Here is a 14748-nt window from a genome sequence, read left to right on the forward strand (position 1 = left end):
GCAGCCATGTCCTCATGGAGGGGGGACGTGTGTCAGAGGCAGCCATGTCCTCATGGAGGGGGGACGTGTGTCAGAGGCAGCCATGTCCTCATGGAGGGGGGACGTGTGTCAGAGGCAGCCATGTCCTCATGGAGGGGGGACGTGTGTCAGAGGCAGCCATGTCCTCATGGAGGGGGGACGTGTGTCAGAGGCAGCCATGTCCTCATGGAGGGGGGACGTGTGTCAGAGGCAGCCATGTCCTCATGGAGGGGGGACGTGTGTCAGAGGCAGCCATGTCCTCATGGAGGGGGGACGTGTGTCAGAGGCAGCCATGTCCTCATGGAGGGGGGACGTGTGTCAGAGGCAGCCATGTCCTCATGGAGGGGGGACGTGTGTCAGAGGCAGCCATGTCCTCATGGAGGGGGGACGTGTGTCAGAGGCAGCCATGTCCTCATGGAGGGGGGATGTGTGTCAGAGCCAGCCTGATAGTGTGGAGGGAATGTGGGTTAATCACCTTAATGCACTGCTCAGATCAGGAAGGGGATCTCTCTTGACATGCCTCACTTTGTCATTGGAAAGAGGTTTGTGATTGTATGCCAGAAAATAGAGAGGGAGAAAATGAGGGAGGGATATAAGAGAGATGGAGGGAGGGAAATGAGAGAGATGGAGGGAGGGAGGGAGGGAGGGAAGAATATAAAAGAGAGAGGGAGGGAAGAATATGAGAGAGAGAGGGAGGGAGGGAAATGAGAGAGAGAACAGTAGTACAGAGGCCTCCTGTTCTAGCCTGGCGGAGAGAGAGACAGACACCCTCTCCAGACTTCAATACAATCATACCAGACTCATTTAATAAAAACACTGCAGCTGTATATGTTCCACTGGAGAGAAGGAGAACAGAGGATTAGAAAGGGAAGGAAAGGAGATGCACGGAGGTTTGGAGAGCAGAGGACCTGAGAAGGAAGGACAGGAGCAGAAAGGTGAAGGGAGGAGAAAAGAGCAAGGAGAGGAGACCAGAAGAGAGAACAGGAGACCAGCAGAGAGAAGAGGAGACCATCAGAGAGAACAGGAGACCAGCAGAGAGAAGAGGAGACCAGCAGAGAGAAGAGGAGACCAGCAGAGAGAAGAGGAGACCAGCAGAGAGAAGAGGGGACCAGAAGAGAGAACAGGAGACCAGCAGAGAAGAGAGGAGACCAGCAGAGAGAAGAGGAGACCAGAAGAGACAGACCCAGCTCCAGACAGACCCAGCTCCAGACAGACCCAGCTCCAGAAAGACCCAGCTCCAGAAAGACCCAGCTCAGACAGACCCAGCTCCAGAAAGACCCAGCTCAGACAGACCCAGCTCAGACAGACCCAGCTCCAGACAGACCCAGCTCCAGACAGACCCAGCTCCAGAAAGACCCAGCTCAGACAGACCCAGCTCAGACAGACCCAGCTCAGACAGACCCAGCTCAGAAAGACCCAGCTCCAGACAGACCCAGCTCCAGACAGACCCAGCTCAGACAGACCCAGTTCAGACAGACCCAGCTCCAGAAAGACCCAGCTCAGACAGACCCAGCTCAGACAGACCCAGCTCCAGACAGACCCAGCTCCAGACAGACCCAGCTCAGACAGACCCAGCTCAGAAAGACCCAGCTCCAGACAGACCCAGCTCAGAAAGAACCAGCTCCAGACAGACCCAGCTCCAGACAGACCCAGCTCAGACAGACCCAGCTCCAGACAGACCCAGGTCCAGACAGACCCAGCTCAGACAGACCCAGCTCAGAAAGACCCAGCTCAGACAGACCCAGCTCAGACAGACCCAGCTCCAGACAGACCCAGCTCAGACAGACCCAGCTCAGACAGACCCAGCTCCAGACAGACCCAGCTCCAGACAGACCCAGCTCCGACAGACCCAGCTCCAGACAGACCCAGCTCAGACAGACAGAAGCTGTGGTCCTGCTGGGGGGAGATGCTGTGTGAGGGTCAGCCCTCTCTGGAGGTTCACACCAGCAGCTGGCCCTGCTGTCATCCACACCACCTGTCAGACACAAGGTGACAGGCAGGGTTAGGGCTAGCTCAGTGGTAAGAGCATCTGACTGCAGACCTGGGTTGAAGGTTCTAATCCCCCGGTATATACGCTGCTTTGGATAATAACATCTGTTCATCATCACAGTTGGAACTATTGTACCTGGCTGGCTGTTTCAGAGGGCTGTTTTTAATCACAGACACTCCCACCTGTTAGAGGCAGCCTCTCTCAATGTCAGAGCTCCACAGTTAGAAGCAGCAGAGGCAGCCTCCCCTATGCTGCTCAGCCCCAGCGCCCCCAGCAACAAACCCTCATTAAGAGCTTCCTCTCCTTCTGTGGTCTGTCCTGCCTTTCCCCCATTCACACTGTCTCTATTCTCCCTTCCCCCCCCTCTTCCCCCCCCACCCCCCCATCTTTCCTTCCTGGCTACTTTCATCTTGAGAGAAGAAATAGCACTGAGCAGGAGAAGAGGCTGGGGCTGGTGTATGATTAGAGGCTGGTGTATGATTAGAGGCTGGTGTATGATTAGAGGCTGGTGTATGACCAGAGGCTGGTGTATGATTAGAGGCTGGTGTATGATTAGAGGCTGGTGTATGATTAGAGGCTGGTATATGACTAGAGGCTGGTGTATGACCAGAGGCTGGTATATGACCAGAGGCTGGTGTATGATTAGAGGCTGGTGTATGATTAGAGGCTGGTGTATGACCAGAGGCTGGTGTATGATTAGAGGCTGGTGTATGACCAGAGGCTGGTATATGACTAGAGGCTGGTGTATGACCAGAGGCTGGTGTATGATTAGAGGCTGGTGTATGATTAGAGGCTGGTGTATGACCAGAGGCTGGTGTATGATTAGAGGCTGGTATATGATTAGAGGCTGGTGTATGACCAGAGGCTGGTGTATGATTAGAGGCTGGTGTATGATTAGAGGCTGGTGTATGATTAGAGGCTGGTATATGACTAGAGGCTGGTGTATGATTAGAGGCTGGTATATGACTAGAGGCTGGTGTATGACCAGAGGCTGGTGTATGATTAGAGGCTGGTGTATGATTAGAGGCTGGTGTATGATTAGAGGCTGGTGTATGACCAGAGGCTGGTGTATGACCATGTGATGGTGTATGACCAGAGGCTGGTGTATGACCATGTGATGGTGTATGACCAGAGGCTGGTGTATGACCATGTGATGGTGTATGACCATGTGATGGTGTTTATAACCGGGACATGTGATGGTGTTTAGAACCGCATGCACACACACACACACACACACACAGAAGGAGGAGGATGGGAAGAGGAGGGGAAAGACATGACAAAACTAGAAAACAAACTAATGTAAAGTCGATCCCAACTGTACTGCATGTGCTCAATATTGAATGACTACAGAGACTGTTCCCTGTTCTCTCATTGTGTGTGTGTGAGCGTGTATGTGTGCGTGTGTATGTGTGCGTGCGTGTTTGTGAGCGTGTGTGCATGTGCGTGTGTGTGTGTACGTTCACAAAGCATAGAAAATATAATCACGTGAAAGTGAATTTATGTATGATGATGATGTGTGAATGTGTCTGACGTGTATAGATTTGTATGATGTAAGTGTGTATGGGGTGTGTGTGTGTGTGTGGTGGGGGGGCTACAGTGAAGCTATATTGTCTCAGCCCCCAGCATCATTAGTCCCACCATAATCAAATTAGTGCTGCTCATATTCTCCAGCAATGCACAACACACACACCATTAACACACCACACACAGAGACACCATTAACACACTGCACACACACACCATTAACACACCGCACACACACACACCATTAACACACCACACAGACACTCAGTGTCCAGCACAGCCTAGGAAAGAGGAAGGAGGTATGGATGAGGAAGGAGAGGTGTTTGTTACTGTCAAAGCTGTGAAGATGTAAGAGCATTATGTTGAGGAGGGAATGTACTAGAAGGACTGAGAAGAAGCAGGGCTCCTGCTTGAGTTGGTATGACTTAGGTAGGGTTATTTAGGATTATTGGTCACTTAAGGGTAGTTAGAAGAGAGAGACATCGAGAGACACAGAGACAAGAACACAGTAAGAGAGAGAGAAAGGGTGAGTCAGAGAGAGAGAGAAGCGAGAGAGAAGAAAAGGTCAGTGAGGAAATGAACATAACAAACAGCAGCACAACCTCACCATTTCCAAACCCAGGCTGCTTCTAAAAGCCCTCATATGAAACTGCATTGTGACAGGAACAGTAGCCCTGATCTCAGGCCAGCTCTGGGGAGTCATGCAACTCACAACCACACATACATGATGCAGAGACACTTAAGACTAGTTTAATTCAGAGAACAGACCTGGTCATTATCTCTGCCTACCTTCCTTCCTCTCTTCCTTTAGAATGATCTCTCTGTCAGTTTCTACTGTTTTTTTTTCCCGTCACGATTGACAGAATCTTGCTAGCGTTCCCAACTCTGTCCTCTCTCCACCTCTCTTTCATTCCCCAGGGCTGTAGTACGTAGCATATGCTAGCAGCTAGTGTACCACCTCTGTTAGCGGTGTAGCATGTGCTAGTGTACCACCTCTGTTAGCGGTGTAGCATGTGCTAGTGTACCACCTCTGTTAGCAGTGTAGCATGTGCTAGTGTACCACCTCTGTTAGCGGTGTAGCATGTGCTAGTGTACCACCTCTGTTAGCGGTGTAGCATGTGCTAGCGCACCACCTCTGTTAGCGGTGTAGCATGTGCTAGCGCACCAAAGTTCTGCTCCTGAGTGGCATGGGGGATGTGTCAGCCTTCTGCATCTCCGAGCAGATGTGTTCAGACGGAGTCACTCAGCTGTCTGTCTCTGTCTCAGACTGTTGACTTCACCTGAGGCAGGTCGGATGCTAGCTAGCTGACCCTGTCACCAACTTCAGAGTCTGCATGCAACGCCCCAGGCCCCTACGGAACTTGTCCGACATGTGAGTGGTCAGTCAACCCGAGGCGCAGACCAAAGTTACAGAGGTCAGATCTCTAGAGCTACGCGATTCCCAGACCAGAGTAATGGAGGTCAGATCTCCAGTGCAGGGGCCAAATTACACTCAATATATTGTAAATAAAATTTAGGAAAAACTGAAACAGATGTTGTAGGACCCTTCAGTAGACTCCTAGCAGCTCTGTTTGTGGTGTTTAATGCAGGACTGTGTTTCCGTGGTCAGAGTCAAGGAACAGTCTGTATTTACTATGCAGAGTAACCACCCTCTCATAGAGAGTGATATGGTTTAATCCAGGACTCTGCAGCAGGAGCCGGCAGGGTCACCTCTGCTGCGCTGGCAGGTAATGGACCTGGACGTTTGAATTAGCCTGCTCCCTGCAGCGTGCTAAACCGGCTCAGCTTGCACAGGAGATAAGCATTCATGCGGCGTGAAGAAACTGTGAATGTGTGCTACCTGAGAGGAGGGGGTGTCTATCTGTGAGTGTGTCTGTTAGTGAGGATGAGGGCTGGTCTGTGAGGATGAGTGCTGGTCTGTTAGTGAGGATGAGTGCTGGTCTGTTAGTGAGGATGAGTGCTGGTCTGTTAGTGAGGATGAGTGCTGGTCTGTTAGTGAGGATGAGGGCTGGTCTGTTAGTGAGGATGAGGGCTGGTCTGTTAGTGAGGATGAGGGCTGGTCTGTTAGTGAGGATGAGTGCTGGTCTGTTAGTGAGGATGAGGGCTGGTCTGTGAGGATGAGGGCTGGTCTGTTAGTGAGGATGAGGGCTGGTCTGTTAGTGAGGATGAGGGCTGGTCTGTTAGTGAGGATGAGGGCTGGTCTGTTAGTGAGGATGAGGGCTGGTCTGTTAGTGAGGATGAGGGCTGGTCTGTTAGTGAGGATGAGGGCTGGTCTGTTAGTGAGGATGAGGGCTGGTCTGTTAGTGAGGATGAGGGCTGGTCTGTGAGGATTAGTGCTGGTCTGTTAGTGAGGATGAGGGCTGGTCTGTTAGTGAGGATGAGGGCTGGTCTGTTAGTGAGGATGAGGGCTGGTCTGTTAGTGAGGATGAGGGCTGGTCTGTTAGTGAGGATGAGGGCTGGTCTGTTAGTGAGGATGAGGGCTGGTCTGTTAGTGAGGATGAGGGCTGGTCTGTTAGTGAGGATGAGGGCTGGTCTGTTAGTGAGGATGAGGGCTGGTCTGTTAGTGAGGATGAGGGCTGGTCTGTTAGTGAGGATGAGGGCTGGTCTGTTAGTGAGGATGAGGGCTGGTCTGTTAGTGAGGATGAGGACTGGTTTGTTAGTTTGTGAGGAAAGAGGGCTGTTATAATATCAATCTGTTTCTGTAACACCCAACACCAATAACAGCTTAATCAGAGAACCATACTGCACCTTCTCCTTCTGTCTACCTCTTCATTTCTCCTCTCTCTCTCTCTGTTTCTCTGCCCCCCGAGAGGGCAGAGAGAGGTGTGTACTGTGTGATGGCTGGAGAACAGTTGGCAGGAGATAGCAGAGCAGAAAAGGGCAGAGCAGACATAGTACGGAGGGGGGCTGTGGGGGACTCGTGTGTTTGAATGCCAGTGAAACATTAAGGCACAAGGCGCACGCTTACACACACACACTCGTGTTAGGCGTGAGACGTCCACAGACCAGGCTGGTGAAGAGTCCTTCAGCTGGAGAGAGTTTACAGACACTCTTCATCACTGTCGTTCAGTTCTCTCTGCTGGTCCAGAGAGAACGTGTCTCTCCTCTCTCCCCTATGGTGCTGACTGACTGACAGGCAGGATACTGTGGTTGTCTACAGATTAGGTTAGATTTGTGGGTCAGATGAGAGGGAAACACACGTAAACACACACAGACATACACATGGATCCAAATACGCATACATAGACGATTCCAAACACACCCACCCACATATACATCCACACCCACGGTGCTGCCTCGGGGTGGGATTACCGAGGGCAACAGGAAGTGGTGTCCAGAGACAGTGTCTGGGATTCACAGGTTACGTAATCTGGAGTAATCCCTCCTGGCTTGTCTCTGCCACAGACCCTGAGGGCTGGACCCACACCCACACACACGAATAAACATACCGATTAATGTGCGTGTGTGTGTGATGTTGCAAAGTCACCATGGGAACCATGCTGATCTGTGATTGTCAGACGCAAACACGATGGCACACACACTCTCACACGCACACGCACACACATTAAGATACACAAACACACACACATTAAGATACACAATTACACACATATTAAGATACACAAACACACACACAGCAGCTGGAGACCTCCATAGCCCCAGCCTTTAATTTTTTTATTTGTTTATAACCACAAAGAATATCGGTTTCAGTAATAACTGTGATTTACACTAAATTCAACACATCAAACAGAGAAACAGGACGGGCTTGTTAGCTTGTGAAACTGTCTGAAAATGTTTCTATTTGTTCAGCGTGTCGAGGCTTGAGCCTCAACGCCCAGGTTAGGAAACAATGTCCCTGTTTGAGGATAACCACTACCACACCTGTCGGAGGATAACCACCACCTCACCCTCCCTGACAACAGCATTATCTATGTGTTTTCTCCTCTGGACAGTCATTTGATAGCAGTCTGGATAACCCCGCTCTGTACCTCTCTGCGGTACTATAATACCAGAACTACGACCCTGCCCTACTGTACCATACTAACACACACACACGAGCCCTACCTCAGAGAGCCTGGTCGGTCTGTGTGTGTGTGTGTGTGTCTATGCACTTTTGTGAAGCTCTCTCTTAGAAGTCGCTCTGGATAAAAGCGTCTGCTAAATGAATAAATGTAAATGTGTCTGTGTGTGCAGTGTTTCCTCTAGGAGTTTTTTAGCGGTGGGGGCAGGTCTGTCTGAACCCCCCCCCCCATAGCTAATGTAATATTGCACATATTTTCGTCCTATTTCCCCTAAAGAAATAAAGTTAGCATACTTAAAGACACCTTAAAGTGTGTTCTAAATGGCATAAATGCTGCCAATTAATAATTGACTTAACAACTTATTGTAAATTGTCAGTGGCCTAGCCTATTGATGAAGGTAGAACCACCTTCTCAGGGGACTAGAACTCTTATCCAGGTAGAACAAATGTATATTAAAATTCACTATTTATAGGCTATATTGAAATGCAGTGAAAATAGAAAAACCAAGCGTGTTTCCGCATTGAGATCTGTAGAAATTACAAGAAGAACAACCATTTCTGTAACGGCTAATTTACAAAGCTTCAAAAAAACGTTCACCCTCAACAATATTTAAGGGTAGCATATCCATCTCGATAGACTTGCAGATCCGTTGGGTAATTGTCTCTGCTCGTTGTGCATCGCAGCTCCTCCGTGCTAGCACCGAGAGCAGGATGCACCGCCACTAACCAGGGTCGGATGTACAGTGCTCTCCAAAAGTATTGGAACAGTGAGGCCAATTCCTTTATTTTTGCTGTAGACTGAAAACATTTGGGCTTGACATCAAATAATGAACGTGAAACCAGAGATCAACGTTTCAGCTTTTATTTCCAGGTATTTACATCAGGATCTGATGCACAAATTAGAAAATATCACCTTTTTGTTCGAACCCACCCATTTGTCACGTGAGCAAAAGTATTGGAACATGTGACTGACAGGTGTGTTTTGTTGCCCAGGTGTGTCCTATTACATACATTATTCAATCAATAAATACCACTGAATGTCTACACTCAGGTTCAGATTGGGTAAGATAGGTTTTGTCTATGCAGACTGTATTCAGAGGTGAAAACAACATGAAAACCAGAGCGCTGTCTTTGGGTGAAAAAAAAGCAATTGTGAGTCTTAGAGAAGATGGAAAATCAATCAGAGCCATTGCAGAAACATTGGCCATAGCCAGTACAACCATTTGGAATGTCCTGAAGAAGAAGAAAACTACTGGTGTACTAAGTAACAGACGTCGAACAGGTAGACCAAGGAAAACATCAGCAGTTGATGACAGAAACATTGTAAGAGCTGTAAAGAAAGACCCTAAAACAACTGTTAGTGAGATCAGCAACAACCTCCAGATGGCAGGAGTGAAGGTATCACTATCTACTGTTCGCAGAAGACTTCATGAACAAAAGTACAAGGGCTACACCAGAAGATGCAAACCACTCATTAGCAAGAAGAATAGGAAGGCCAGGCTGGAATTTGCCAAAAAGTACAGAGATGAACCTCAAAAATTCTGGGACAAAGTTTTATGGACTGATGAGACAAAGATTAACTTTTACCAAAGTGATGGAAAGGCTAAAGTTTGGAGAAAGAAAGGAACTGCTCATGATCCCAAACACACAAGCTCATCTGTGAAACACGGTGGAGGTAATGTCATGGCTTGGGCTTGCATGGCTTCTTCTGGGACGGGCTCATTAATCTTTATTGAGGATGTAACACATGATGGCAGCAGCAAAATGAACTCGGAAGTCTACAGAAACATTTTGTCTGCCAATTTAAGGAAAGATGCAACCAAACTGATTGGCAGAGCCTTCATCATGCAGCAAGATAACGACCCAAAACACACTGCCAAAACAACAAAGGAGTTCATCAGGGGCAAGAAATGGAAGGTATTAGACTGGCCAAGTCAATCTCCAGACTTAAACCCTATAGAGCATGCATTTTACCTGCTTAAGAGGAGACTGAAGGGAGGAACCCCACAAAACAAACAACAACTGAAAGAGGCTGCAGTGAAAGCCTGGGAAAGCATCAAAAAGGAAGAATGCAAAAGTTTGGTGACGTCAATGGGTCACAGACTTGCTGCAGTTATTGAAAGCAAAGGATTTGCAACTAAATATTAAGTCTTATTCACTTAAATATGTTTTAAGTATATCTGTTCCAATACTTTTGATCACATGACAAATGGGTGGATTCAAACAAAATGTGATATTTTCTTAGTTGTGCATCAGATCCTGATGTAAATACCTGGAAATAAAAGCTGAAACGTTGATCTCTGGTCTCACGTTCATTATTTGATGTCAAGCCCAAATGTTTTCAGTCTACAGCAAAAATAAAGGAATTCGCCTCACTGTTCCAATACTTTTGGAGGGCACTGTATGTCCTTCAAGTGGTACATCATTTGAGTCGTGGAGGAGTTGGTATTTATACTCAGCTTTGCAGTGTTGGCAGTGAACAAAGTAATTTTTAAGTCAAAATGGTCTTACGCTACACTTCGCCATGACCTCTTCATGTTTACTTTTGAAATACATTGAAACTCGCCAGTAACTGAATAGGCCTGTGGTGTTTTCTTTTCCAAAATTGGCTTCGTTTGGTAATATGTTTAATTGCTGCCACATAGCGAAATCCATGGCATTCCCTCAAGACTCACACTACGCAACAGAACACGCATTAGTTTTATCGATGAACAAATAATGTCATCGTCGAAATTCTTAATGATCAATAATCGATTGTTGATTAATCATGCCCATCCCTAGTTCCCGGATCGATTCCCCACCATGCCAAATGACGTAGTGTCCTTGGGCAAGGCAGTTCACCCTACTTGCCTCGTGGGGAATGTCCCTGTACTTACTGTAAGTCGCTCTGGATAAGAGCGTCTGTTAAATGACTAAATGTAAACAGACAACATAAGTTATGCGACAGTTCTCAGGGACGCACCGTACATGCTGGCAGCAGCCACCCAGATAACCATGATAACACTGTACATGCTAGCAGCAGCCACCCAGATAACCATGATAACACCGTACATGCTGGCAGCAGCCACCCAGATAAGCATGATAACACCGTACATGCTGGCAGCTGCCACCCAGATAACCATGATAACACCGTACATGCTGGCAACAGCCACCCAGATAACCATGATAACACTGTACATGCTAGCAGCAGTCACCCAGCCTTGCTGGCCTGGTGGCTGGCTGGCTGGCTGTGTGGCAGGCTGTCTTACAGACTGACTCACTGACTGTAAAAGAGTTGGCCAGGGTGGAGACAACGTTCTGTATGACATTCTAGGAATGTGTTTGCTCTGCCTAGTATCACCAGGAAGATTATATCACCATGGCGATTAGGCAGAAACCGGTCTGACCTGTGTGCCGTTGTCACATCCTGTCTCTAATACCTCAACTTCTATTCTGTTCTATTGCCACCCTCTACCTCTGAGACTGTCCCAGCTTGGGTCTGCCTCTACTCTGCTGGTGCCTGTACTCTGCCCTGCCTCTACCCATGCCCCTGCCTCTACCTTTGTCTGCTGTGTTGACGCTGAGCAGTTTGGACAAGCATACCTTCCTGTCAGGGAGGTGGAGGACATGCCAGGTCCCCAACCCCCAGCTCTGTGCTGCCATTTGCAGCATGGTTGGGACTGACGTGTTATTGGAGAAAGCAGAGGGCGTTACTAGTTCCTCTCTTTTAACCTCCTCCTCTCCTCCCCTCCTGTCCTCCTGGACACTGACCTGTAGTCTTAGTCTAACCTGGAGGCGTTGGAGTTCAGGTTCTAGGAGGACAGACAGGCCCGGGGCAAGGGCCTCAGAGAGAGGGGGAGGGAGGGAGGGAAAGACAGTAGATAGAGAGAGCGAGAGCGGGAGCGGGGGAGGGGGAGGGGGAGGGGGAGGGGGAGGGGGAGGGGGAGGGGCAGTGTGACAGAGCTCCATCACAGTGTGTTGCTGTTTCAGGAGCTGTGCTCACTAAGGTCTGCCTCAAGGAGAAAATGTGTGTGTTTCCTGCAGTCTTTCACCTTCACCAGGCTTTCTCCTCCTATGACCGGTCCCAATCCCTCTTAATCTCAGAGTAAATCTTCGCCCTGTTTAAACTAAGTTGTGTTTGCGGCCTGTTTCTATGGCAACAAAACCGACATATCATTTGGTGTGCTCGGTGACACCTGCGTTGTACGTAATAATCATCTATAAACAGCTCATTGTGCTGACCTAGGTTGAGGGTTGTGTTTCTGAAGAAGCTGTCTGCCTGCCTGCCTGCCTGCCTGCCTGCCTGCCTGCCTGCCTGCCTGCCTGCCTGCCTGCCTGCCTGCCTGCCTGCCTGCCTGCCTGCCTGCCTGCCTGCCTGTCTGCCTGTCTGCCTGTCTGTCTGTCTGTCTGTCTGTCTGTCTGTCTTACATTTACATTTTCTTCATGCAGTCACATACACACACTACTCCGTGATAGAGGGTTAATACTTGGTTTGGTGCACTGAGCTGCACATCGACCTTGACTGACAATGGATCTGACAATCTTTTTTTCCTCTATCACATTCTCTCCACTCTTCCTGCTGGCGACATCTGTGAGATGGCTGGATGGAAGGAGGGGCTTGTGGGGGAGGGGAGGGGCTTGTGGGGGAGGGGAGGGGCTCGTGGGGGAGAGGAGGGGCTCGTGGGGGAGGGGAGGGGCTCGTGGGGGAGGGGAGGGGCTCGTGGGGGAGGGGAGGGGCTCGTGGGGGAGGGGAGGGGCTTGTGGGGGAGGGGAGGGGAGGAGAGGAGAGGGGAGGGGCTTGTGGGGGAAGGGAGGGGAGGGAAGGGGAGGGGAGAAGAGGGGAGGGGTGGGGTGGGGTGGGTGAGTAATATGAAGTCAGAAAGAGATAAGGAAGGCATATATGATGTATTCAGTAAAAATTAAAAAAAGTCAGGTTTAAGGTTGATAACATATAATTTAATTGTTCTCATATCCTACACCTCTCCTTCCTCCTGTCTCCCTCCCCCTCTCTCCCTGTACCTGTTTCTCCTCCTCTCCCCTCCCTCCACCATTGCCTCCTCCCTCCTCTCTACCTCCTCCCTTTCTATTCTCTTCCTCCCCATCCCATACTTACACACACATATACATACACACACATAGATACACAATAACACACATTCTTCTATCCTCTTTTGTCCGTGCCCTGGGGAAATGTGTGTGTCTAAGCACATAGGTACGTGTGTGTGTGTGTGTGTCTAAGCACACACCCTGGAGGATGATCAGTGGAGCGTTGTTCTCCTCTATTCACATCTCTCTTAATGCACATCTACACAGGACAGGGAGGAGAGAGGAGGGGGTGTGTGTGTGTGTGTTTTCCTGAGGGACAGCTGATGGCAGGGTTCAGAGAGGCAGCAGGGAGAGAGACATAGAGAGGGAAAGAGACATAGAGAGGGAGAGAGACAGAGAGACACATAGAGAGAGAGAGAGGTGGAGGGGTTATAAACAGGCCGCTGTGCAGCAGAGCTGTTAGCAGACAGCAGCCATCTTGACAAGCGCAGCAGCCTGGCCCTGCCTCTACTGCCTCTAGTGCCTCTGTCTCAGCTTACTCCTCCGTAAGAGATCACTGCAACCCTGGTTACCTCAACCCTGCTGTTTTAGACCTGGACAATGAACCACACCCAGCCCAAACCCTCCTCTCCCTAACCCTTCAGATCAGACCCTCCTCTCCCTAACCCTTCAGATCAGACACTCCTGCAAGGCACCGTAGACAGAGTTCAGTGACGGAGGAGGGAGAGAGGCATCATGTGCTTCAGAGGAGAGAGATACCAGCGTAGATCTCTCGCTGCGATCAGACGTCTCACATTCCTGCTTTGAAGTTTTCATCTCTCCTGCGCTGGGCTCCTCCGTAGCGCTGCTCCCAGCGAGAGCTCGCTGCTTCTGAGACACGACTGTAGGCTGGCTGCAGCAGCCTTGTACTGGAGGCTGGATCATGGAGGAAGACAGACTCCTCTGATGTATTTTCAAATCTCTGCTACGTATCTCCTCTACTCGCACGCACGATTACAACTCTCTCAGACCACGCACATGCGCACACACAACACACAGTGCGGGCACATTACGGCAACACATAATGGGTGCGTACACACACACGTGCATGCACCCTCCAGAAGGAGCTCAGGTGAGGAAGCATGAAGGCTCAGTCTGAGATGACCTCTCACCTCTGAGTCACTGGAGATGAAAACACTGCAGTAGCCTGGGTGTCTGTGTATGTGTAGGTTTCACTTAGTGTGTGTGTGCTCATGTTTTGTCATGTGTTTGTCTGTGTGAGAGTGCGTGTTTGTGAGTGTATACGTGAAAGACGAGAGACTTTAACTCCTGCCACTTGGCGATTAGTTGCTAATAGGTGTCATTGAGGTGAACATCCCTAGTTCTACCCAGCCAACCCAGATACCACAGCTCCTCTAGTCCCCTGAGAAGGTGGTTCTATCTGGATAAGAGTTCTAGTCCCCTGAGAAGGTGGTTCTACCTGGATAAGAGTTCTAGTCCCTTGAGTAGGTGGTTCTACCTGGATAAGAGTTCTAGTCCCTTGAGTAGGTGGTTCTACCTGGATAAGAGATCTAGTCCCCTGAGAAGGTGGTTCTATCTGGATAAGGGAGTCAGGTGGCTGAGCGGTTAGGAGTCGGGCTGGTAATCAGAAGGTTACCGGTTCGAATCCCGGCCGTGCATATGACGTTGTGTCCTTGGGCAAGGCACTTCACCCTACTTGCCTGGGGGGAATGTCCCTGTACTTAATGTAATTCGCTCTGGATAAGAGCGTCTGCTAAATGACTAAACCCAAACGTGACTAAACGATAAGAGTTTTAGTGACCTGAGAAGGTGGTTCTACCTGGATAAGAGTCCTAGTCCCATGAGAAGGTGGTTCTATCTGGATAAGGGAGTCAGGTGGCTGAGCGGTTAGGAGTCGGGCTGGTAATCAGAAGGTTACCGGTTCGAATCCCGGCCGTGCATATGACGTTGTGTCCTTGGGCAAGGCACTTCACCCTACTTGCCTGGGGGGAATGTCCCTGTACTTAATGTAATTCGCTCTGGATAAGAGCGTCTGCTAAATGACTAAACCCAAACGTGACTAAACGATAAGAGTTTTAGTGACCTGAGAAGGTGGTTCTACCTGGATAAGAGTCCTAGTCCCATGAGAAGGTGGTTCTATCTGAATACGACGGCTGTTCTAGCATTTACA

General features: G+C 49.4%; 1 protein-coding gene across 1 annotated transcript; it reads right to left on the reverse strand.

Moving 5' to 3' along the window:
• Window positions 1–1842: 1842 nt before the first annotated feature.
• On the reverse strand, window positions 1843–3749 carry LOC124471120. Its single transcript, XM_047025472.1, has 2 exons — window positions 3174–3749; window positions 1843–3137 (listed from the first exon to the last, which is right to left on the reverse strand). Exons 1-2 carry the CDS (start codon window positions 3174–3176, stop codon window positions 2175–2177), a joined length of 966 nt encoding a protein of 321 aa, XP_046881428.1. The 5' UTR covers window positions 3177–3749; the 3' UTR covers window positions 1843–2174.
• Window positions 3750–14748: the final 10999 nt, after the last annotated feature.

Source organism: Hypomesus transpacificus, chromosome 9, assembly GCF_021917145.1.
Source record: "Hypomesus transpacificus isolate Combined female chromosome 9, fHypTra1, whole genome shotgun sequence".
NCBI lineage: Eukaryota > Metazoa > Chordata > Actinopteri > Osmeriformes > Osmeridae > Hypomesus > Hypomesus transpacificus.